The sequence below is a fragment of the Haliaeetus albicilla genome, chromosome 2, assembly GCF_947461875.1.
Source record: "Haliaeetus albicilla chromosome 2, bHalAlb1.1, whole genome shotgun sequence".
NCBI lineage: Eukaryota > Metazoa > Chordata > Aves > Accipitriformes > Accipitridae > Haliaeetus > Haliaeetus albicilla.
Genome location: NC_091484.1, coordinates 36084090 through 36110036, shown reverse-complemented (window position 1 = coordinate 36110036; position 25947 = coordinate 36084090). Strand labels below are relative to the sequence as shown.

The 25947-nt window shown below is 38.2% G+C and overlaps 1 protein-coding gene across 2 annotated transcripts in view; it reads left to right on the top strand.

Moving 5' to 3' along the window:
• Positions 1-25947, top strand: part of RBMS3 (RNA binding motif single stranded interacting protein 3) — a 733333-nt gene that overhangs the window by 209665 nt on the left and 497721 nt on the right. For both annotated transcript variants that reach the window (XM_069770881.1, XM_069770900.1), the window contains one exon: positions 13411-13584. In XM_069770881.1, the coding sequence (XP_069626982.1) occupies positions 13459-13584 (126 nt within the window). In that variant the 5' untranslated portion in view covers positions 13411-13458. The remainder of the gene's footprint in view (positions 1-13410; positions 13585-25947) is intronic.

The following is a 25947-nucleotide window of genomic DNA, read 5'->3' as shown; positions in this document are numbered from 1 at the left end:
TCTGCTTCTCAAAAATAAGTTTTTAAAATAAAAATAGTTTTGCATAAACTAATTAAATTGTTTTGCATTAACTAATAATTTATCTAGAGAGTTTGTTATGAATTAAAATGTTTCTGACTCAAATCAGAATTTTAGGCAACAGCAAAAAAAAAGAATCTATGCATGTTCTATCAATTTGATCTATCTATCTAAGTTAACAATTCTTATTAGGAAAGTCTACTTAGGAAAACACATTTTTCTGTATCATGGCCAAAATAAAAGAGAGCGCTGTAAAAACAGTTGGTAACCTCAAATCTTGGTGTTACTAGCATCTATTCAGTGTCCATTTAATAATTTTAATTTTGTTAATAGGTTGACAATGCTACCAAATACTTCAACAGTTTATCTCTGACTATTCCATTATACAGCAGCATCTGCAAACAGTTTGGGTATAATGACAGTCTACAATAGATATTTCTAAAATCAGAGGAGTTAGGGGCATAAATATATTTAGTTTTTAGAATACTAGATAAATTTTTTCTTCCATATTTAAGCTGTAGAACATTATCTTTTTTCCTGTGCCTTTCTTCTTCTGTTACATAAAATCTTATCAGCAGTCAGTTAAAAAAAAAATTAAAATTACCTTTTCCTCTGAAATAAATGTTTCTAGATATTTCTTTTAAAATATAAAATTTAAAAAGAATATTCAAAAAGTTGTAACAAGGTCTGGTTTTAATCTCTATGAATTAAAGAAAAGCTTCACAACACTTCCCCCCATGTAGTATATACATAGATGTATAAACGTAAATATACATAGATAAATGAGATGGAACAAAGCTCTATTATTATGATTCAGCTCCTCAAATCTACTTTCCCCTGTCTTTGCTTTTGTTTGTGCTTTAGCTTTCTTAAATCAACCTAATTCATGGTTCTGCTATTAGCTTCCTTAAAAAACTACTCTGCCAATAGTTTTAAATGTCACTGGAAATATCCTCTGTATTCTGCCTGTGTTCTTCTTTGTTTCACTTAATTGTGCTTATGTGTATGTATGTGAATTACTGGACGCCTCTCCGTGTCTTTTGTTGTGTTTATTCCCAATTATAGTAGCTTTCATAGTCATTATATAACTGAAAATTGACCAAAAAATTGATTTGGTGATTGGGTGATCGGTGATTGATTTGGTGGTTTGGGACATTGCTGTTCTAGATGAATGGACAAAAGATGTCACACTATCTCCCAAAGGGTGCAAAAGAAGAAGCAGTAAAATCTCTGTTATAGAGACCGGGAAAGAGTTGTGGAAAGTTTGAGTCACATAAGAAGCCTGATTCAGAGCTAATGGTGATTTTTGATCTTCCAGATAATAGTTCTCCTCTTTAGGTGAAAGGCCATCCTTTTTTTCCCAAGTATAGTAAGCGAGATTCTTTTCTTTTACATCTATACCCATTAACTTTCTGTCTTAGTATCTACATAACAGTTCGCTAGATACTGAAAGTTGTGCTTTAATAATAATGAAGCTACGTATTGGTGACTGGAGTTTTAAAATACATTTCAAACTGAACAAATAACGTATCTCTAAAAATACCTTTTAGCATTCTTCCATGATATTCCCACCAGTCATTCTGAACTGTTTTGGTAGATAATAGGGTAACTAATGTTGTAAGCTTCTGTACAAATCTTGTTAATATTACTGTTTTTTCCTGTTTCTGCTGCAAGGTTATGACACACACACGTGTCAGGAAATACAATATATGACTGAATATGCTATATGGCAAATTTTCCTGAAATGTGTATTCTAAGCGCAAAGCTGCAGAGGCTATCTACTGACATAGAAATATGAAATTCAAAATGTACCTTTTAAAGAAATTTCTACGGTAACCATATTAGTTTAATTTGCTGTTAATCCTCTAGCCTTTTTAGACCAGTGTCCTTATAGAGTGGTAAGAAATTCTGTCCATTCTCAGGCTTTGGAAATGCAGTCATCAACTCTAGAAAGGATTTGACTCGAGAAGCAGAGGTTTTAAACCAAGTGGGAACAACGTGACAGAAATCTCTATCTGCATTCATTCCATGTCTAGTCTTTGAGAAGCAGGCTCAAAAACACAAAACAAAACACAGATGAGACAGGGTAGCATCTGTTTATCCTCGGAGCCTCCTGCTGTGGTTTCTGGTCATCTTCTCTCTTGTCCTCAGTCTCTGTTCCTTATCTCTCATCTGGTTCTTGCTGTCTGAACATGACTGCTGTACTTACATTTTAAAATCTAGATTTTAACATTTTAACAAACATTTGGGGATAGGAAAGGTGGCTCTGGTTACAGCAGGGAGAAACACAAGAAGCAGAGCTTTCCTTCATTTTTTCCCCTCCTTTTGCCTGTCAAGTTTATGATGTTGAAGTTCAGTAGGAAGGATCTGAATCTTCTTCATACCGTTGGGCACTGGGGCAGAAAAATCCCTTAGGCTGAGTTGCACTGAGTTATTCCCCTAGCTGTCAGTATTTCCTAAGCGAAGAAGTGCAGCTCCACATGCCAGGCTCTGAGGAGCCTCAGCTGGATTTCCTCTCTCGAGGGTCAATGACTTCTCTTATTTGAGCACCCTCCAACAGGATTCAAAAGATCTCTGCTTCCCACTTGGAGCCCCTCAATGTGTAATGTGTTGGAGTTATTTTTTCTCAGCAGTTTAATGTCATGAAAGCTGAAGCTGTTTTCAGACCTGTGTGGGTTTTTCCTTACTGCAGTAGCCTTACTGAAAGTTAAGTTATTGGAGTTTTGTTGTTATTGTTATTTTGGTTTATTTACCAATTCGTAGAGTATAAAATGCCAATCTGAAAAACTTGTGGCATGGCCAAAATGCAAGTCAGTCTATAAAACTCTTGATTGTTAGCTGATAAGAATAAAAAGAGTGGTTTATATTTTGAAGGAAAGTACTACGAAAGGAAAGTTGCTTGTTTGCATTCACATTGATACTTGAAAGTAAAAGTATTTTTATATATTTAGAAACATTTGATTGACGTTATCTAGAAGGAAGTTTTCTTTTATGATCTGGCCCCATGATAGTGCTTTATGTGCAGTAGACAGTTACACAGGAGAAACCCGTGTTTAACTCAAGGAGTAGTTTCTACAGAGCTTTGTCAGGGATCTGTTTGCTTATACTCATGGTTTACTTTAAGGTCATGAGTAGTCCCATTATTTTAAATGCTGTGCTGACCAAAACCAGAGAAGCTTCACACTGTCAAACCTTCAGCATGTGTTACCTCATGCTGCTTTATTCCTTCATTTAAGATATTCCCTAATTTTTTCATTGATTTAATAGTATTTTTATTTGTTGATGCCCATGTCTCTTTCCCACTGGATTAGACTACAGGACTGTCAATAATCTGCAGAATTATTTGAATTTTAATAGCCTTTCATTGCTTGCTTTTTTTTCCCAGGGAAATAAAAACAAAACAAAGCAAAATCCCATAACCTCTTGTGCCTTAACACACAACGTTTACCTTAGGTGTTTCTGTTGTCTTCTACATTGGGAATTTTAGTGTCATTTTTCATTGAGATTTACTTATTTTTTAAGGAAATCTGTAACCTTGTATTGATGTATCCTGGAAAACCAGTCTTTGCTACACTGAATTCAAACAGCTTCTAGTCAACTTCCCAGTCATAATTTGCTCATCCCTTTTAATAAATTAATGATCTCTTTCTCTTCTCCAGCATGAGTGCCCAAAGCTTAAGGGAAGAAAAAGCAGCTTTTCTAGGCAACTCTGTAGCCCTGTGTGCATGTTCCTCTGTTCTGTATTTGATATTCAACAGATATCTGGGGCAGTTGAAATTGATTTTGAGTACCCTGAGAGCTGGTCTTGGATATGTCTTACTTCTTATTTTCTTCTTCTCTTTGTAGTTCATTCTGCTTTCTCTTTTATTTTTCATACGTCCTACTGAAGTCACAGAATGGTTAGACTGACTATTACATTTCTAATGGATTAGTTGACTACTGGAAAAGCCAGAGGATATTAGCCTTTTCACATTCAAATGTGTCATATACAATATATGTGGTTCTATGAATATTTAATTTGAATGAAAGACCTGTCTGAGTATGATTTCACTGAGGAAGAAATCACTTTTCATTTCTGGATTTCCTGGATATCCAGTTTGCTTCTTTGCTTTTTAAAATGTTCATTGAACATTTTCAGTGAAACTGAAACCTTTGGTGAATCCTGATCCCAGTAACAAAATTCATATTGAGATTTGGTTTTCATTTTAAAAGAGAATTTTGTCCGTTCGATTTATTTGACATTTGCTTCCTCTTCCTGCATTCCCTCAGTTGGATCTTTAGGGGCTGTGTTGTCTGTAATGTCCCTCAGCGATCAAACATGTTGGCACTTAACAAATAATGAGAGTTCAGGGGTGATATTGAAAGAAATTATGCTATAATTTTCCCTATATTACTTAATTCCATAAGAAATGGTGTTGAGCTTCAGATTGTTATGCTGGAAATTATAACTCCGTGGTCAGAGAAAGCAAGCTGTTTTACCGTCAAGGGAGCGGGAGCCTGTTCCCCAATCAGCAGTAAAACAATTTATGGGAGGAGTATTTGTTTCTCCAGCACAAAATAAAAATGGTTTGCAGGGTATTGTAGCTAATGACAGGATGGATATATCATGCACCTGCAGAACTCCTGGTATACAATAGATATAACGTCACGGGAAAGAAATCATAGCTATGATAAATGTCCTAATCCCACAGTGAGGTTTACAAAAGCATGCAGGCCCATCCACAGGAGTTAGCTGTAGTGGTACATTGGGCAGCTTTGCAGGCTTTATAGAATTCTTCCCAGTGGCCAAATGCATTTCATAACTGCATTGCATTCAGTAAAGTAGGCATTTTGTGGACGTGAAGACTTGTAATATGCATGTGATGCTGGAATCAATGCTTTGCCTACTGCAGCTGAGGAAAGAAATCTGACTTTTTCTCATTTGGTAGAATTGTAGAAGTGATGTTGTGCCACGGACATTTTTTGGTTGTTCGTTAAGTATCCCTCTTCCCTGGTATGTGAGTCTGGATTGCACTCACTGGTTAATGTTGCAGACTTGCTTAAATTGTCAGCCAGCTGTTACTCTTGGGATTGCTTTAAAAAAGTTGTATATTGCAGATCTAGTGTGAGGAAAATCATTTTGTATCCAAGACAGTGGTTGATTTATTGTTCAGGGAGTAATTCAATATACATGTAGTAAACAGATGCATCAGGAAAAAAATTAAGATACTGCAGAACATAGTGAAACATACCTTTGGGTACTGTAAAAGGGAAAGGAATTCAAGTGTTAATGAAATAATTATTTTTCTTCCCGAACTATCAAAAAAATAATGAGTTTCACAAAAGATGTTAGCTGTCTGTAAAAAGTCCCAATTTAGCAGACAGGTAAATGCTAAAATCAGTCATTAATCAGTAAAGCTCCTGAACTTGTGTTTCAGTCAGCGGTATGTAGGTCCACATAAAAAAATTACATGTAGGTAAAAGTGGTCTATTGACTTACAGCAAAACTAGTACCTGGGAATGTGATCCTAGGAAATGCACTTAGCACGTTAAAATTTTTTTCAATTTTTGCAGCATCCCTTTGTGTCCTCTATTTTATGAAGGGAATGCTGCAAGTCCCAAATACTGCTGTGTAGTTTGCAGAAAAGACTTCAAGAGTGGCAACTGTCATATATGAGAGAGGAATTCTTAGACGTAAAAATACTACTGTGGAGATCTGCCAGGATCAGAGACTTAATATGATATGTTTTGTATGTAATCAACAACTTTCCTTAAGATTAGTGTTTACCATTAGACTTTCTTATCTGGCACAAATCCTCCCCTTCAAGTTCATTGCCTCTGTGACTTGTGTGCTCAACAGCTCCTGGTGGAAGAACATCCTTTTCTCCAGTCACTCCATACAGATGAGCTGGATGTGCATTCATAGGAGTATTGGATTGAGTGATTATTTTAGATGGGTGACTTCTTCAGAAATGAGAACTATGCAGGTCATCTGTGGTGGGGTCTTAACTGGTGCTATCTTGGCAGAATTTACTGGGAACACTCCGATCACGCTCATCTTGGGTTAACATAATGCTTCACAACTTTAAATTGTAACCTTGGTGGTGGAAAAAATGCTGGAGTAAATTTAACGGATGCCAGTGTGTTTTATTTTCAGAAGATAATTACTTAATGACCTACCATTACAAGGTCATATTCAGTGTCCTTCTGAGTTTGTTATGACTTAAATTTCTCACAATAGATTGACTAAATAATATTCTGAACAGAAGAAACTTTGACATGCCCTTACTCCTTTCAAAGTGAAGGAGGCAGAGGAGAAGGGAGGAGGAGGGGACTTGGAGTCAAGATATTCACTGTGTTCAAACCTAAATTAAAGGTTTAAACTAGACCAATAAGAATCCCATCTAACAACATACATTTTAATCCCAATTTACTTTTTACAAATAACCTAACAAAGATAAACAAAAAAATATCCTTTCACTTTTCCTTCTGTGGAAGGAAGACATACAAATGAGCAGTCCAGGAGCATGAGTGACCCCGTTCCCTACGGCTGGGTAAACATGGGTAAAAAACCAATACAAGTTTCTCTTACACATGCAAAATTCCTTTTCTTATTCTGGAGAATTAAGTTTGAAGCACAGGAGCATTTCCTGTGACTTATACTTGGTCTTTGCACTGAGCTTGCCTGCTGAGGTACTGGTGGTGGTAATGCTTTTCGGGAGGTGCACGCGTGCGGAAGTTGGCTGAAACCCAGCAGTCTCTTGCCTAGAGAACCATCAGGTAACAGCAACTTTTGATTACACCCAGGTCTTCCACACAGGTTGCCAAGAGTCTTTAAGGCTTTAATCTGAATTGTCGCTGGCCTGTCTCATGTTACTAACTCTTTGCCCCTTGGCACTGGCGTGGATGATAATATGGCAGAAAACCAGGCTCTTCATGGCCTCTTCCTCAAACCGTGAAGGCCTTCATTTTTTCAGCTCCCTTGCTCACTCTCTGTAACTACAAGAGCAATGTTTCATACTTTGCCCAGGAAAAAAATGCTCTTAGGATTCAAGTAACAGTTAAAAGTACAACATGAATTACGGTGTTGAATCACTGGAAATGACAGAAATTCTAACCAGAAAAGTGTGAAAACCATATATATTTTGTTTTCAAGGCATAACTCTGGGGAAAAATAACGAGTGGCAGACTCTTTTTGTAGAATACATTCCTCAAGAGTTATTTAGATAATTTGGGACCTATTCTAAAAAGTCTCTCAACTTAGCATTCCTAAGTGTCCTGCAGGCCTGGGTCCCCTTCACCCAGTTGGCCAGGAGCCTGCTGAACAAAGCCAGCCCACGGAGAGCATTCCTTTCCTACCTACTGGGAAGGGACAGATGGGCTGCACACCCTGGGTTTTGGCGTGATGTGCGCTAGCGCTCAGTGCTCTTGGGTCCACTGGGTGAGCTATAGCCTTACATGTATGCCGAGATATGAAATATAGCCTCATCATTTCTCTGCGGTTTCAGTGGAATGCTATTTCTCTCAGTTGATCCTGTTTTTCCAGGTACAGCATATTAAGTTTCAATCCCATGTCTGGAAAAACAATGTTTCTCTTAAATTTGGTCATGTCTCTGAAATTTTTTTCATAAAGGTTATGAGACAAACTTGATAAACTCAAAATCTGCAGTGGCCAAATATTAAGAGCTCAGTTCTTACTGGAACAGATGGAGTCTGGTTCTAGACTGTAAAAGATTTGCAAGCTATAGTGAAAGATGATGTCGGGAGAAGATGATGTCGGGAGAAGTAGCAGCACAAAATTCCTCTTTCCTGCTATTAAAAAAAAATAAATCTGCAATATCTTCCATGTTTAGATTTCATAACAACCCCAAAAGAAAAAAACACCCTCATTCTTCAATTTCACAATTACCACAATCTTTAAGGTCTCTCAGGTGTATTTTGTGATGAACTAACTTCAGATTTGGTTTGCCAGTTTCGTATTTTCTCTGAGCAAGAAAACAAATGCATCATTTTAGCTCATGCAATAATGTTCCAGGGCAGCTATTTTCATTTCTGAGTTTTCCAGGTTATAGGAAAACTTTGATTTCTATGGGAACGGTAGTATTTTGTAAAGCATCCAAACTTTTAAGAGCATAGGACTGTGCTTTTCATCATGGTCTGATCCAAATACAGGCATACAGCGTTCCTGCAAGCAGTATCTCCAGAATGGCAGTTTCTCTACTTGGCCTTTCACAACTCCTGTAATCATTTTGACATCCAAAATAAGGGATGTCAAATCCCTTGAAGGGATAGGGGGAAGAGGGTGGACATCCTTTCAAACACAGTTGCTTTCACAATAAACACCAGAAGATACAGCTGAAGACAGAACCATTCTGCAATCAAAATCCAAGGGACTGGAGGCAGCTCAAATTGTGTGGGCTAAGAAAATGACATCATAGCTCTGGGAAGTTGCTTTTAAAAGATGAGGTAGTGGGAGGCTGAATTGAGATGTTATTTACACCTCTTTAATCTCACTTGTCTTTTTTTTTTTTTAAGTCAGTGCAAGTAAGGAGGTAACATAGAGAAGAGTATTTGAGCCTCTCTCTTCTTTTGGAGTGCCAAAGCCAATAATAATCACAGCATTTTGGCACAGTTGGCAGAAGGATGTCTGATAGATGTAGTCAGTCTTGCATTGGATGTGATGTAGAATTTCAGAATTAGCATGTATTTTTCCTGTTAGTTTACTGCATGAAGATGCTGTGTTGCAAAAGAGTGGAGAGCACGGGTGTGATGACATGAAGACTAAGTCTATGTCAAAACTATTTACGTTGCTTAATGTCCTAGCCAAATGCGGTGCTTTATTCACTCACATACAAATAGGAAGAAATGGCTGCTAGTTCTTGTATGTACTACAAACTGCTTTAAAAGTTGGAAATGTTGCACCAGTCAAAAATTTTGCCACCATTTAACATTTGCACAGTGCTTTGAAGACAAAAAGTGCTCCATAAATACTATGTTCTATTTTTTCCACTGTTAGACTTCACACATCAGCTATTAAAAGAACTAAGATCTGAAAGCAGTTAAGCTCAAGAAACAGTAAAAATACTAATAATACTTTGCACTTCACTCATGCTTATGTCCAAAAATATTCAAAACTTTTACAAATGTGAGGAAAAGCTTAGCCTAGAAGTTTTAAGATTATCCATACTTATATGCCAGAGAAATTAAGGCAGAGAAAAAAGGGGTCATATTTTAAAATGTGCTTAGACATTTAAATTTTACTGATCTCAATTTTAGATTGCATCAGACCTTTAGGGTATAAAGGTACTGGAGTGACTTATTCAAGGAAAAGAAAATTCTACCCTAACTTTGTAATATTTGTTGATTCTGGCAAAGCACAGGAAGGAGGGCAAGACTTCTTTTTTATTGTAATCTGATAACTTTCTGCAGAAGTTTTCTGAGAAAAGCTGATTGGGTTGTTCCAGGAGTGGCAGCAGTGGTCCACCATGGACAACCCAAGAGATATAAATAAGACAGAGTTTTGGGGAGAGGTGATACCTTTTATTGGAGTAATCAATAAACTTAGGGGGAAATAGATGCACTTTCAGATCCTGAATAAAAGCCTGTGTGCCACAAGACCTGCCAGTTTGTGGTGGGTTTACCTTTTCTGGCTGCCAGACACCCACCCAGCAGGTCTTTCACTCCCTCTCCTCAAGAAAAGGGGGGCAGAAAATAAGATGGAAAAGCTCATGGGTCAAGATAAAGACAGGGAGATCACTTAGCAATTACCATCACAGGCAAAACCAGACTCAACTTGGGGAAAATTAATTTATTGCCAGTTAAAATAAGTTTGGACAAATTAAGACAATACCTTCCACCCAGTCCTTTTTCCCAGGCTCAGCTTCACTCCTGCGTTCCTGACCCTGTGCCCGCTGCCCAGCCCTACTGGCACAGGGACGTGAGGAATAACAGCTCCTCTCTCCTGCTCTTCATGCTTTTCCTCTGCTCCAGTGTGGGCCCAGGGTCTTTCCCACAGGCACCTCTGTGCTGAGCTGGGACGGCTGCAGAGATGTGCAGCATTTTGTTGTTCAGAGGACACCTTGAATTCAACATGTTGACTTTTGGGGTCCCTGATCTCATGTCTTAGCTCCCCAGCTCCTAGGTTAGATCCGTGGGGTGACCAGACTGTCCTGGGACTTGGTGGCTGGTGGTACAGATCTCTGTCTTCTCTGGCTGACATCCTGGATAGCTTCAAGTTTTCAAAGCCAATTATCCTGGGAGTGTCTTCATGTATTGACTTGTTTTGGTTTGGTTTTTTTCTGGAGGTAAGCCAGCAGAAAGAGAGAAGCTTTTATTGGGTCAGAAATAGTAGTCCCCCTACAAAGCCACCATTCAGAGCAGAGGGCTTTGCTCTCAGGGACCTCCCTCCCACGGCCGCCCAGCCACCCCAAGGGGGAGCGGGGTACGTGGGGTCTCGCTTCCCCCCTCTGCGTCCTGAGTGACCTGCATGGGCAGGACACCCGGCGCATCCTTGAGGGTCTGAATGGCTCACCATTTGTAATGCATCCCCCCATGAGGTGAGAGCTGGGTGGAGGAGCAGAAAGGGGAGCAGAGGGGCTCGTCTCTGTGCCAGGATTTAGTGCTGGGGCTGAACCATGCTCCAGCACGCTGGCAGATACGGGAAAGCGTTTTGTGTAGCACGCAAGCACGAAACGAAACTCAATCAACAGGCAGAAGGTTGTTCAGCATCTGAGGCAGGCTGTTTAAAAAACAGGCTTATTTTTGCTCCTGTTTTCTAATACAAGAACAGGTATTGTGCATGTCTGTTTAGTGCTAATAGCACGTCTCTCCTTACTGTAGTGGAGTTTGCTGCCATAGTGAAAATAATCAGTTAACAATTATCACAGCTGACAATGCATCTTCATATCCCATCAGCCATAGATATTTTCCACTGGTCCATACAATGCAGACTCATCAGAAATAATAGGAAGGAGTGAAGCTATTGTTAGGGTACAGCAGCTCAATATTCACGGAATATTCGGCCGGGGATGAACTCCTCAAGAGGAGTTAATAAGCAGCCACACTTGAATACCTGATGTTTATAAAGGGGAGAAATGTACAGGAAGTACATTATGGCTAAAAACCTACTTGATCTGTCCAAAACAAAACCTAGCTTTCATCTCTCATGTAGAAGCAAGTCTACCAGGGCCCAGAAAGAGAGATTTGTCTTTGAGGAGCGATCTGAAAGATAAGTAATACGTCAAAGGAAAGAAAATGCAGTTTCTGCTCCTTGGGGAAAGAGGGTAAAAGGGAAAGGAAAAAAAAAGAAAAAAAAGAGAAAAAAAAAACATTAAAACCCTTCAGTTTTTTTCTAGCTGTAGCCATAGCCTCTTTCCTTTGATTTGTCGTGATTTAAATTCATACAAAAAGATTTATTTCAAATAAGCCCCTTTAACTGTGGGGGCAGATTTTTTTCTCCTGAAGCCTTTTGTAAGAACAAAGTAACCACTTGTCACACACGGTGACTAATGAGAGTTTAGTGTGGGTTTTAGTGTTCATTCATACGCTTTGTGTTCAGCTAGTCGTAAGTTAAATCTTTAGAAATCACACCGCAGGAATCCTTCGCTTAGGGGTGGGGGCAGGAGGCGAATCTGTTCATATACTGAGAACTGGTCAGCGGAAACTGCTCTTTTCGGGCTTCCTAATCGGTGGCGCAGGAAATAAACACATGCAGGAAGTTGTTTGGCCTTTTCTTGAACTTAAAGTTTATACAGCAATTGATAACTGAGGAAAACTTTATGTACTTAAACTTTTGAAAATTAAATGAAATAAAGAGGGCATGTTCAGTCAATGCTGGCGTGGCCTGTAGTTTCTACAACCAACTTATCTAAATACAGTATTAAAAATCAGAAAGATTATACAGGGTATATATTTTCATAGCTAGAATGTGTCCTTGAAACCTTTTTATATGTCTTCTCTGCATCCCCTTTTCCTTCCATTTCACTAATGCTCTCCCAATGAAACTGAGCTGAAGCATTGAAATGAAACTGAAAGTCATGTTTACAAAGCTATTTTCTCTGCTTCTGCATCAGGCTCTGCTCTTTCATCCTTTCCCTGACCTTCTCATTTATCTTGTAAGCACGTCAGGGTAAGGATGGTCTTGGACCGTGTGAAACACCTTGTTCAATGGTGGCCCATATTGATATTTGGTTAATGCTGCATATATCGTGAATAAGAGTTGTCTTTGAAAGGAGGGCAAAAATAAATGAAGCGTCATTCTTGAATATAGCTTTTGAAATTGATAGCATCAATTTACTAACAAGGGCATTTATAAGCATTTCTAAGAAATATTATTTGTGTTCATATTTCTCAAGCTTTCACTGTATTACTAAGGTCACTGTGAATTTAATGCTTTAAAAAGAACAGTTTCAGGTTTACAATAATTACAATTAGTTGGTGTAAATTTGTATGGGATACTGAGAACACCTTTGCCAATAAAAAGAAAGCAAGCAAAAGCCTAATGCAGAACAGAATCTGGAGGAAAAGTACATTTGCATGTCTTTGAAGACCAACCTAAATATCTGCTAAAGATGCATTCAATTCTAATGCATCTTCTACTCTTTTTGAAAGTTGATTTTTTTTTCCTGCCCTAATAAACCACCCCTATCAGTGCAGCATTTATTAGGAATATTTTTTATAAAATGAGGACTAGAAGCAGAAAACTACAGTTAAATAAAGCAAAGTGAGAGAAAGCCAGAAAGAATGAAAATGAATTACACATCTGTAGTCTGGGTTACTTTCATATGAAGTTATTGAATTAACTTTAAAAAAAATTAATTTAAGATTTATTTTTTTTTCTTCTGCTTTTTAAGTAAGTAAAAAATGTCATAAAGTTTCATGGTCTGTTTAGAAGGTTACATATTTGAAATGTAGGGGTAGCTTTGCGATGGCTTGGCCTTACCTAGCCACTAGATGGGATTTCAAGACTTCAATAAATATATCTAAACATTGGCTCCGAACTGCCATTTACTCTAAAATGGACATAACTGATCAGGACCTCAATAAATGTCAATATTTATTTCATTATAATAAATAAATGTGCAAGTTTCAACTATTAATCTTGCAGGATTGCACCCTCTACACATTTTCAGAACATCCCCTTGTCTCTATCACTTATCCATTGCCCATTCAATTTATATCCCAGCCTGAAGTCCAACAGTCATCAGTCTTTCTTTTGGGCATTAGAGCGACATAACTGTTTCACTTCATTTGAAGGAATCAATTTTTTGCTTTTCCCAGTTCCTTACAGAAAACACTCAAGTTTGTTCCAGACTCTGTGGCAGTATGTATATGCACAATGATGATATGTAGCTGCATTGTTTCTATTTTACCCTAAAAGCTATTTTTACGTTGCATTTCTTTCTTTTTTGATAGTCCAGCTCCACAGTGAGAACGTACCAAAACAGTAAATCGAGAGTGACCATGAGCCCTGGCTTTAGCTCCCAGTGGAATAGCAGCCAACCTGCTTGGAATACATACACCTTTCCAAGAGCAAGCTTGCACTACCAGTCTCATGCTAGCTACACCTACTGTGCTGGACATCCTGCTGTAAGTAATTATAACCTTTTCTGCAGTTACCTGAATGAGCTGTATGATTCCCTGGGAGGTGGAGGCACTCAGGGGCTGACAGTTCAGCACACTTCGCCTGTGTTCTTTGTGTCCCACGGCAGTCAAGACAGCTCATGTGTACTAACCATAACTCTAGAAAATATTAGAATGAGTCTAAGACATAAGCAAATGTGAAAGTTTCATGGCTCAGTAGAAATACATATATTTTTGTACCTTTAGCAATCCTTCTCCTTGCATGAAATTACTGTTGTGTGCCTGGGTTTCAGTGTCAGGGATGTGGGCTGGAAAGCAGTATTATTGATGGCTTCTTTTCTGTTTCTAGCGAGTCTGTTAGATGAATGAATTATTCTTTCTATTTCAGAGATTTTAAATTGTATGGATGAGTCAGTGAAGGAGGGCATCTCTTCTCATCATTAGATTTTTTAATATTCACTACTTTATCATTAATGTGATCAGTAGTGAATGTGCAATTTTGTTGCTAAGCAAAGACTACTGGTCTTCTGTAATTTGCATGAACTGGTGGCCAAAAAGAATGGAGAGGGGGGCTTACTGTTGTGTGTTTTTATTTGACAACCATGGAAGGGTCACAACTGAAGGCTGATGGTGGTTTTTGTCATATTGGTGTAGCAGGCTACTTGCAGCAGAGCTCTTTCATGCTTTTAGTTTCTCATTTTGAAAGACTCTGAGAGAGTTAATTGGGAAGACCTCGTTAGTGTAAGCAATCTTCCTTTTTTCCCCACTCTGCACTTTGTTGTTTTAATGTTTGGATTTGAACTTAGCTTTGGATATTGTTAGAACTTCTTAAAGGACATACTATCTTAACATCCTGTCATGTGTATGTGATGAAGTTTTGCCATCCTGTAGTGAATTCCAGTAGGAAAATAGGGGAAAGTGCAGCTTTTACTACAGAGGGGAAATTGTGCTATGCAAGATCTTTGTGATTTGATTTAGATCTGCTATCTTACCTGCCAACAGACTTTTGGCCAGAAGTTTGGGTTAGGAATTGTCTCAAGCATTAACATGGTAATTGAAATAAAAGAGGGGAATAAATTTGTAAAATCTTATCTCTTTTCTGAGGTGGTGAGATCTCAGAATGAATTAAACATCTCTATGGATTCTGCTGTTTGCTCAATTCCATTACGTTGTCATTGAAAATGATAAAAACTGTTATGAAGGAAAAAAAAGGTATTTTGCATTGGAAGGGCACAAATATTTTCCTTGTTTAGCATGATGGCTCAAAAAGAGTCCCCGTACAGCTTAATTTAACTTACACTGTAGGTATTCAAGCCATTAACTGCTCCTTAACCCTGACCATTGAGAATAAACACTACCTTCTTTGTGAGTCAAGCTTTGACTCTACTAAGCAAAAGAGCATACAAGAAGAATGCTATACTTCCTGTAAGATGGTTTAAAAATGGTGGCATTTTTGTATCCATGTGAATTAAAATTATCAGTCAAGGCAAGGGAGTCTTTTTTAGGCTAATTCCACAGTTCCTCTTTCCTTTGTTTAGACTAAAGCTGATGGTACCTCAACTAGGATTGCTTTACCTGTACAATATTTGTTTCTGTTGAGCACCTTAATATGTAGTTGTTGGAAACGATACTTCAATCTGGAAGTCGATTTAGGTGATTGCTGGTAAGTAGAGATTTCAGAATAGCCAGAGTTGCATAAGCCTTTGTGCAGATGAGAAATGCCAAAACCAAGTAGATAGGTACAAGATCAATAACTAAATTGTTTGATTAGTCCTGCCCTCAGTGTCCCTGGGTTCAACCGCTTAGAAAACTTGGCACATTTCTTGGCTCCTGCTCATCCGAGGAGCTCTGCTGCAATGCCACTCAGCAGATAACTGGACTGATTTCCTAGGCTGGTGGTAAGAAGCAGTAACAGGTTAGCTGCCATTGCAGTGCCTACCACTGTGATGGCATACTTTCTCCATAACTCCCCTACTTCTGCACGCTCTGAGGATGAGGCCGTAAGCGGGGCCCGGGCAAAGCACTCCAACAAACTCAGCTCCTCCCTCCTGCAGCATCAGATGAGGGTCAAGTTTTCCAAGAGAAAACAATGCCTTAATATTTGTGTGAATATCTGTTGCAGTGTATATGATAAAGTTAGAATTAGTCTGGTTCCTGGTTCTAACTTAGATTTGTTTAATCTGGGCTCAAACCAACACTTTTATGGCAAATGAAAACAATAAAAGCTGGATATGGAGGAGCTCCTTTATTCATGAATCTTCCCAGTGTAACATGCTCAACAGGATATCTACTATACTTCAGAGGATTTTATTTGCCCTCATCTGGCACAGGTTCACCAGAACAAGCTGTAGGTTTTATTGCTGTATGAAGCTGTTTCTGCAAAAACTCCCACATGGAATATGTCTAAAGGTCGTTGTAGTTTCTTGATGCTTTGGAGGCTAACAAACTTACAAGCGCTTTGCAAGTTCAAGGCAGACAAATGTCAGGGAGTTGGATCTGGCCTTGAAGTACTTAAAGATATTAGTCCCTGGAGAGAGAGCCAAGAGAAAAGCTTTGGATTTCTCTACTGTTTGGAGAAAAGCCGAAGGAGAGAAAATGATTCATGTTAATTGGGCCAAATGTAACTAGAAAAAAAATTCCTCTAATTCATTTTTTTTCTAAATGAAAGAAAAAATACCATACACAGTGCAGTGTTAAGAGACCCTTACGGCTCTGGCTGGTTCTGAGAAATATGTCTGAGCCAAAGGTGGGGTTTTTATTTTATTTTTTTCTGAGAGCACACTCTGCATCTCTCTTCCATAGTGCTGCAATCGTTGATTAAAAGCAGTCTTTCCACCCTAGGAAGAAAAGAACACGGAGTTTGTTTAAACAGAGTAATTTTTCAGCTCTTGGAGTTATCTAAGGAGAAAAAAGGCTGCATATCATCCCAGTTAACAGTGCAATGCAGTTTTTGAACAAACAAGAAGATGCTAACTTCTCCTAGCTATACTGGAAGCAGGATACCCTGTAGGATCTGTGTATACTGATATGAGTGATAATGTGGTAGATGGCCCTTACAAAGTATATGATGACTTGTTTTTGATATTAGGGGCTAGAAACTCCCCTGGCATTCACATGCAGAGGCTTGCAGCCAGAAAAATAGAGCATGTAGCGCTCAGAATAGGAGGAGACACCCAGACATCTAACATGCTTTTCTCTTAAACTTTCTTCACTCAAGGAAGATAGAAAAATAATTAAAGTAATTCTGATTATCCCCACTGGGCAAGATAGGAACAGTCCTTTGAGCACTTTCACATCTGTGCAGGTTTCCTACCCATGCTTTTTCCAGTGTCTCAAAGACTCACTTAATTTCCCTTTCTCCACATTTTGCTGGAAGGACGATTGAATTTCAGCAGATCTTAGGAAATCATGACCAGTGAATTAACAGATGACCACTTAGATTGTGCTGTAATTTTAAAGAAGTACATGTGTAAGGTGGGCAAACAAAACACAGATCTCATCTGCTTTTGACTATTTCAGTTGAAACTGTAAGGGAGTCTCATGTCTTTCTTGAATATTCATGTAGCAGTCACTGATACCTGCCACGCTCACTTATGTAGACGTCAGTTCTTACTTATGAAGGAATTTGGCAATGTGATACTCTTTGATGAAGCACACAGTACTGCTGCAGACAGAATTACCCTGCAGGGTTTGAAACCTTTGTTGTAGGCCCATGGGATGATGAATTTAGTTGCACGTATTAATTTCTTTGTGCACATACATCTCTGTAGCATATGTGATGTCTTTGCATTCCTTATCTAGATATGCAACTCAGCATGTGTAAGACTTTCCGCTAGAATCTATTCTGCACTCTAACGGGATTTGGTCATGCTCCACTAGATCAGTGACAGCCTTCAAAGCATGATTGGTTAAATCTGTAAAGTTATTATTTAGAGCTCTACAGATAATGTTTACAAGCTGTTAACATCTGAGATGTCATATGTGGATCAGACAATCAGTTTGCTTAGCAGTACTTCTGTCCCCATTCCAACAGTCTGTCCCCAGACTTCTTTCTGTTAACTTCTTTAAATGTGTGATTGCTTCTGAAATTATCCTGTTAGTTGGAATGTGCAAAGCAGAATTAAAAAAAAGCAATGCAGAGCTCTATGAGACGCTACTGGTCTTCTTTGACTCACTTCTCTGAGCCCTAGTAGGATCTCAAATCTTGAATCTTAGGAATCTTAAGACCCAGTAGAAGGAGCTGTAGCTCCTTTTACACTTTCCCACTGACAATCCTTGGACAGAAAAGCAGAAAGGCAGCAAGGCTGTCACTGTGGGCAACACTAATGGAAGGTCCTACTCACTGTCAGCATGACTATGCAGAGTCCATCGGAAAAATTTCCAGTGGCAGGTAGGTAACCCTCATTGCTGATGACAGAACTGCAGGACTGCAATATTGCACAGATGTAATGCTTTCTGTTTTGATCATTACCACACAAATTGAATTAACATCTGTACTGAGCTCTCAATGATTGACTTTTTTAACAACTTATTTTGTATACATTTATAAAATTAGAAAACCTGCCATTTTTATGTGATTAGATAATACAATGTTTAGGGATCACCTGGGAATGTGATACGCAATCATTAGTTTGTATGTATACATATATGTATCTATCTCTAATGCCTAAATTATTAATTCGTGTCTATTTATGTACAGATCAAGTTTTTGGCCAAAATCCTTGCAGAATCACATAGAAAGGTTCTCAATGCATGGCTGGTCTTGAGTGTCAATCTCTAGTCTTCTGATGTGATCTTGTCATCTGAAATGTAAACCTAGTCAGGGAACACATTCTTGAAAGTATAATATCCTACTCAAAATCGGTTCTATAGCACAGAAATAAGACTGACAGGAGCAATATACTGATACATGCCAAATTCTTAAGATAGACCATAAATGATGTAACCATACGCTATAATGCAAAGATAATGTTTTAAGAAGCAACTTTCTTTAAATCCAGGGAGTGTTCAATACATATAGCGGGGGTGTCCTATTCAAAACAGGCCTTTATTTCTTTAGAAATATAAGTAGAACAGATCAGCACTCCAATTTATTATTTTTTTAATACCAAGATCTTTCCAGTGAGTAATTCTGTTGCACCTCTTTTTAGAGAATGAGACAGTGCTAAGAGTTAAATGCTTATGCAGTACAACACTGTCCTCTCTCATCACTAATTTCCAAGATATCTGTTTAAACAGAAGCTGTCACTTTCTGTTCTGGCTTGAGCCTCCTGCCTGATTCATTTTGTAATGTCACGAACAGTAGATTGTGGATTCATGGAATAGAGCTGGTCTGATTAGAGACGAAGAAACTTCCTTTTACACATGCACATCCTTATAATCAGCAATGATGGGAAAGGAAATAAATAGTACAGTAGGCATAAATTGGAAATGTGTCTCTAAGAGAGCCTCTCAGTTTCACTTGAAGTTCTGAATTCTCAGTTTTCTCTGTCCTTAATGTTAACCCATTCTTACCTTCAAGAGCCTTTCATGTGAGATCGATCCCTACCATTCTGCAGCCAGTACTTCTTTGATGCTACTGTCATTATAATAGCCACAGGTAAAAAAAAAATGCAAATGGGTCCAAAGAATTATATGCTGTTGAAGGACCATTGAGCAAAATGTCTGCTACATGACCCTTTGGTCACAGTCTTTCAGTATATAAAGCATAAGGGATGTATTTTTATCCTCTAAAGATGGTGATCACTTTACAGAGTACCGTCATAGCCCCAGCTTCAGAAGCCCATTAGTTAATCTGGGGAAAACTCAAGTGTGGGCTGGAGAGAGGCGGGAAAGAGGGTTCCCAACCAGGAAGAAAAAAAAAAGGGTTTATCACCAGAAGCTATTTTTTGTAATTGCTGATATGTTCCTTATGAAATACTGCAGAAGAAGTGAGGGAGCAAATGAAAGAGGCAGTCATTAAAGTGAGAATGAAAAGGGTGACATCTCCATTGCTGGGTGTCAGTTGTGGTATAAGAGAAAAGCTGTGCTGGGTAGGAGGAAAGTAAATGAAGAATTGTGGAGAAAGGAATATTTTTAATTGACAAGATGTTGTAGCTATCAGGTGCAATGAGTAGCTTAGTGATCAAGTGCAAATCCATATGCTAACTGCTGACATAAATTATTTATTCTGTTTATCTGTTACCTCCATCTACAGGAACAGAGCCTCAAAAACATGAACTTATTAGGCCGCAAACTTAAAACACATTTTCACTGTGGCTTGGCTTCTTTGGAAAAGAGAGGGTGGAAATTTCAAACCCCCAAACAAATATGTCTCTTAATTAACTTTTCTCACCATCTGTGCTTACTTATAGCTGAGGCAAGCGGTACCAGTGACTTGTGAGATTGCTTTCAATGCTGCCTCTTTAGGCCAGCTTTTCAAAGCAGCAATCACATGCAGTTAATTCCGATCAGATCAGCTTATCAGCTCAGTTCATTGTAGCGCTTTCATAATCATTCGTGTGTGACAGCCCATTAAAACTTGGCCAGGCCTTTAAAAAAAAAATCACAAAATCCACAAATGTGTTTTACATTCAGCCTTTGAGGTATCCAGCATATTTGTTTTGTGTGTTAAGCTTTGAAATTGAACTTCTGTGAAGGGTTGTAGGGAAAAGTCACCAGTAATATAGGACTTTAGCCAAAGTAGTTTACTGTATTTTACCTCAAAGAGTAGTTTTATTTAAAAATATATACATGATGCTGTGATAATTGTATTAAATGCTGCCTATGGCTCTGCTTGGCTCCTGCACAGGTACAATGCTGTGGATGCAGCCCACCAGACCCAGGAGGGCTAACGTGGTGTGTGTGAAAGGCCACTGCACATGGGTGGTTCAGCTTGACCAAGTGAGGTTTTCCTTTCTGGAGGACCTTTGGTGGATGGCAATTACAGTTTGATTGCCCTGGTCAGAAATGGCAGGGCCTCTCAGAGCGGAGAGCACTGCTAACACAAAATGTTTCAACTGACTTGCAACGACTGTTTTTCAAAAAGTCTGGGGAAATGGAGAAGTTCCACCTAAATTTGAGTTTGGACCTGTTTGTTTTCAGAATTCCGATTTTTTAGTGTGAATGTTGTTTTAATGTTGTTTTTCCCTGTATCCACTACTCATTTACACATCACATATATTATGTCTTGTTATTCTTTCTCAACAGATTAATTCAAGAAAGTTGTGGACTGATATTTGTTGATGTCTTTTATAGATTTGTCTCTAGCTTGTATTTTAAGAGAAAAAAATTCAAATTTTCCACAAAAAACACAGGACAATTTTTTTTTTCCTGAATTATTAATATTAACAAGATTGGAAAAAAAATCCTCTCTATGTAACTCTTGTGCACTTATTTTCAGTAAGAAAGATTTCTTTGTGGAAAATATGACTGAAATCTTTGAAATGACAAAAAAGTACACACAGATATATGTCCACACTATTGGTAAAGTATGTACTGCTGAAAAGTTTCTCACCACCTTCTAGTGATTATAAGGTCAACTGTTTTGGAGATGGGAACTTTTTGTTTACAAACAGACTCTATAGGAATTTTCCTGCTGATTCTACATTTTTATTCTTGTGTACTGAAGTGGCAGATACACTCAGAAAGAAGGTATTTTTGAATAGACTTGAATAATACAAACCAGATGCTGTCTTTTTTCTTTTTTTCTTTTTTTTTCTGAAAGAAGGGAAAAAAATTCCCTAAATTTAGACTGTAAAACAGACTTGTAGGAGGCAGTAAATACAGATCTCAGTAAATGTCTATAATTTACAGCTACATATCTACCTATACATATCTCTCTATATATTTGTGTTTGCATTCATATATGTGTGTGTGTCTATATATATGTATATATGTGCTTCTAATGTTTATTTTGGTTTTGGGTTTCTGCTTTAATTTAGCAAATAGGAAGTCCGTGATTCTAATTTAGCTTCTCCATTACATTTTCAGTGAGCCAGACAGGTTGTCTTTAGGATTTGTTAGTAAAGGTGATGAGTTCCTCCAGGCTCCAGAGAAAATCCTGGTATTAGGGCTCGAGTGTAGATGCTACAAACTGCCAACCTGTCACATGTTTTGGAGACACCTGACACTTTTGAATTTTGATTATTTCAAAAGGCCAGCAACTGTGTTGCTTTCATTTTAAATAATTAACATGCTCAGGAGACTTCCTTGTTGTATTGCAGCCCCTGAGGGTGAAGAGTTTTGGACTAGTCTGAACAAATACTGCTTCAAATAATTTTGCTGATGTAGTCTTTCTCTTCTCTCTTAATTTTAATTGGGGGCATTGATTTCATATAACCCCACCCAATTTAGTGAAGGCATGGGGGATGAAAATTTTCCTTTTGCACTTAGACCTATGTCCTTGCCTTGAGGTTTTATTTACACCAGTCTTGTGAATGGGAGGATATTCAACAGCACTGTCAACAGCGACTTCTGTTTAGAAAGGGAGCTGGAAGAAATGCATGGGAAATACTGATTTGTCAAAATTGAAATGTTCTTTTGATGAAATTTCAGATTTTTTACCCTGAAGGAATTTCAAATGTTTTTGCTTTACTGGAAATCCAAATGCTGACCAAAGATCTTTTGTCCCTTGCTGTTTTCTAGCATATGTTCCACCAGTGATTTAGACACTTTGTTGAGAGCACATGGTCTAAAAAAGACTAAAATCCTAGAGTTCCTTGCATAGCCATGATTAATCTGCTAAGCAATCTGAATTTTACTCTTTGTCACCTTTGTTGAAATGTTTGCTGTTGCTTTTATTAGCTGGGTTTCCTTTAAAAGAAACACCGTGGGAGAGAATGTGATCTGTGTGTCTGTCCTGGGCCTGTTTTCCAGTCATTTCTCTACTTTTGGCTAGTGTCAAGATGACGGTTACTGTGGGAGAACTTACTCTATGTTGGGGAGACTCGAAGCATTGTGTGGAAGGTGTTCCCACAGGACACATAAAAGAGATCTGTAGTTTTTGAGAGGGAAAACAGAAATCCACAAGAAACCAGGCTTTATTTTTTTCTGCCACTCATCACAGTGCTCTCTTGACTTTTTCCTGGATAAGGACTCTATTGACTTCAAAATTGTACCAACATACTGTAAAAGAAGGTTCCTGTCCCAAAGCATGTAACTAGATGGGACAGAAAGCAGGAAGGGAAGCAGGGGCACTGAGAGAAGGGATCCTACTCATGGTCATGCAGCTGTTGCAGGAAAAGAATGGCAGTAGGCTTTGGTTTTCTTCAGTTCCAGGTCCGTGCCTTATGTGTCAAACCAGGCTGGTTTTCTGTATTTTTCCAAATGTATAACTAGGCAGTGTTTAATTTTGTTCTAAACCCTGCAACTATAAGGTGATGGAGGTGTTTCCTGAGGACCAAAACTTCTAGCTGAAAGCAAGTATGGTTAGTTATGTTCTTTGCTTTTAACCAGTGTCTCTCTTCTGTGCTGTATCAGGTTCTCATTAAGGATGTTAAATACAGACATTTGTGCTTTTGGGAATAGACATGCTTCCTTCAAGGGCACTTCCCCCCAAGGCATCACTCCATTGTTTCTTTGCTTTTATTTTATTTGGGAACTGTCAATATTTTAGTGTAGTTTTCCATGGTGTTCCTCTTCACAGATGCAAGATGAACTGCCTGGATTTTGCCAAATAGAGTACCTTTAGGTTCCACAAGGAGCAGAATATTTTCCATTTGGTCCATTCACGTGCAAATACCTATCTTCCTCGGGTATACAGGCAGCTTCCATGCAAGAGGAAAAAATTTGAAAGGGTCTGGAAATATCACAAAGTTCTTTGCGGAGATTCTCTACAGTATTTTCACCTTTTGTGCTTTTTTCTCCTCTTTTTAAGCATTAGCACTTTGGCATGGTCAGGTGCTAGGAATCTCCTGGCACCAAAGGCAAATGCTCTGTTGAGGCTCTGTCCTTCTGCCCTGGTGACCTTTCCTTGGATGTCTGCCAGCAAGGCTGTGATGAAACTGGAGCTGCTGCAGATCTTTCTGCCAAGCACTTGCAGTCAGTAAGAGCAAAACTCAGCCTTTAAGTTCAGCATGGTCACAAACTCTCTACAGTTGGATTCGATGATCTTGAAGGTCTTTTCCAACCTAAATGATTCTATGAAACAGTGTGAAGGTTTTCAGGAGATCTAGGTTGCGGTCTGTTCCAGCATATTCGCTTCTGCTCTATGTTAGGTTCTACTACTGCATCTCTGTGTGGTCTTGGAAAAGCCATGTGGCTTTATTTGTCCCCCTGTCTCACATTAATTCTTCATTTGCATTGTGTTAATGAGAAAGTTTGCCCACAAACACTTAGATGTGCAGCTGATTTTTTTTTTGTATTGTCAATGATTTATTTTAAAAGTAGACTCTTTTAAACTTCTAGAAAGCACCTCAACTTTTGCTTTGCTATCACGTTAGTCTTTCTTTGACTGAAAACTTATGTTTCTTCAGAAGCTGCACTAGTAGAAATCCTCATATTGTATACAGCTGGGTGAAAGGTTGGATTGAGTTGTTTTGCTACCAAACTATAAAGTGATTTTCTTTTTAAATCTTTCTTTCCATTTGGCCGCTACTTAATGTCTTTCATCTGCTTAAGGAGGACAGGTGCAATTATTCACCTTTGAGTCCTGGGAAAGAAATTGTAATTCAGCATGGTCTCATATAAAGGAATGTAATTCACTGTCCTCATACAGTACATTATGCAGGTCAAACAGAATTGTGAAAGCTGTAGCATCGTCAAGGAGAGCATACAATGGATAATGCTTGGTACCAAATCAGCCTGTTTATCTTAATACTTTATTTGGGAGTAGAAAAGTAAAAAGAATTAATTATAGACGAAGCTTGATAGAATTGTCTTTTTGGTCTTTTAAGGACAAAATCTCTTGGTACTGCTACGTGAGGAAAAGGATGTGTGAAGGTTCTCCAACTAGTTCATTGGGATGTAGATTTTAAAGCAGTGGTAGGAGATCTATCATTATTTAGATCATTTAATCTTTTTCTTTCTTTTTTTTTTTTCTTTTACCATGATGAAAATGGGGGCCAAGACTTAAAAAATGTAGCACAGAATTTGTTTCTGAAGAGAGGAAATTCTCACCCTTTCCTTAAAGAGCAACCCTGCCCACCACTGAGTAAAGATGCTCTGGCTGACTACATAGAGGTTTCAGCCCAGGGTGAATATATTCAATATGTATTTAATAGATTAATGATGGAAAAGATCTGTTTACAGAACAAAATTCTTCACTGGGTAAACTAACAGAGTTTCTAGCTGTGGCCACTTGCAACTGCAGGGCAGCTGTGTCCCAGCGTACCTGTTGCTTGAGAATTACACAAAATGAACAGATTTAATTTAAAGATATTTAATTCAACTTTCAAGACCTTTTTTCTCACCTGTGGGGAAAATAAGTCAAGTTCCTGTTTGTGTGTATTGTGGCTAAGTGTTCACTGCAGTCCTTATTTTTACTTGCTGATAAGTTTATGACACTTGCACCTTTCCAGGAGAAACCTGTCAGGTCTAGTCTAATCATAAATTAGATTAGACCCAGAATTTTGAATAGACTCCTTTTTGCTGCTTCATAGTCAAAGAAGTCAGATGCACATTTCCCACCTTTGTTGAAATAAATAATTTAATCGTCAAATCTTTTCCTTCCCCTAAACACAAGACAATGATTTATAGAACAGATACCAGTCTTTTCAGGCAGTTAAGTGTTCATGCTTTTTTTTTTGTCCTCCCTCCTACACATGGTCAATTAATTCAGGAGCAGAGAGATAAACTTGATGCTTTCCAGTAGAGGGTGTCTGAAGCAGATGTTTGGTCATTTTGATTTTTCTGAAATGCAAAATGGAGTAATTTTGTGATTCTCTGCCATGGCTTTTTTATTCTCTTTTCTTGCACCAGAGGAGTTAATTTGAGGTAAAAAGGGCAATAGAAAGAGGACAAAGCATTCAATTTGTTGTTCTTACAACCAAGTATTGTACAATAGGCAAACTGAATATGGAAACTGTATCTGCTTATGGTAAGATGTATAATTCCCTTCAGAGAAAATACAGACTGCTGTGTAGATCTAAAAAATGCTCAGAGTCTGGGAATAAACAGCTCTGCTGCTGTTCCAGGACTGAGTGTACCACATGATAATCACTTTGTTTCTCTTGAAATGTTAGTGAAGTAGAAAAAAAAAAAAAAATCACACAACGTTAATGAAAGAAAGCCAAGCATGTTAGCCCTTTTGTGAAGGCTAAGTTGTATGGCTTCATGAATAACTGCTTTTTAAAGGGCAACCAGCATTGAAATCTTGTTAACTGACTAAAAAGAAATTAATTGATTTGAAGGACTACATCTAGTTTTGGTATTTTATTTTAAGATGTTCTG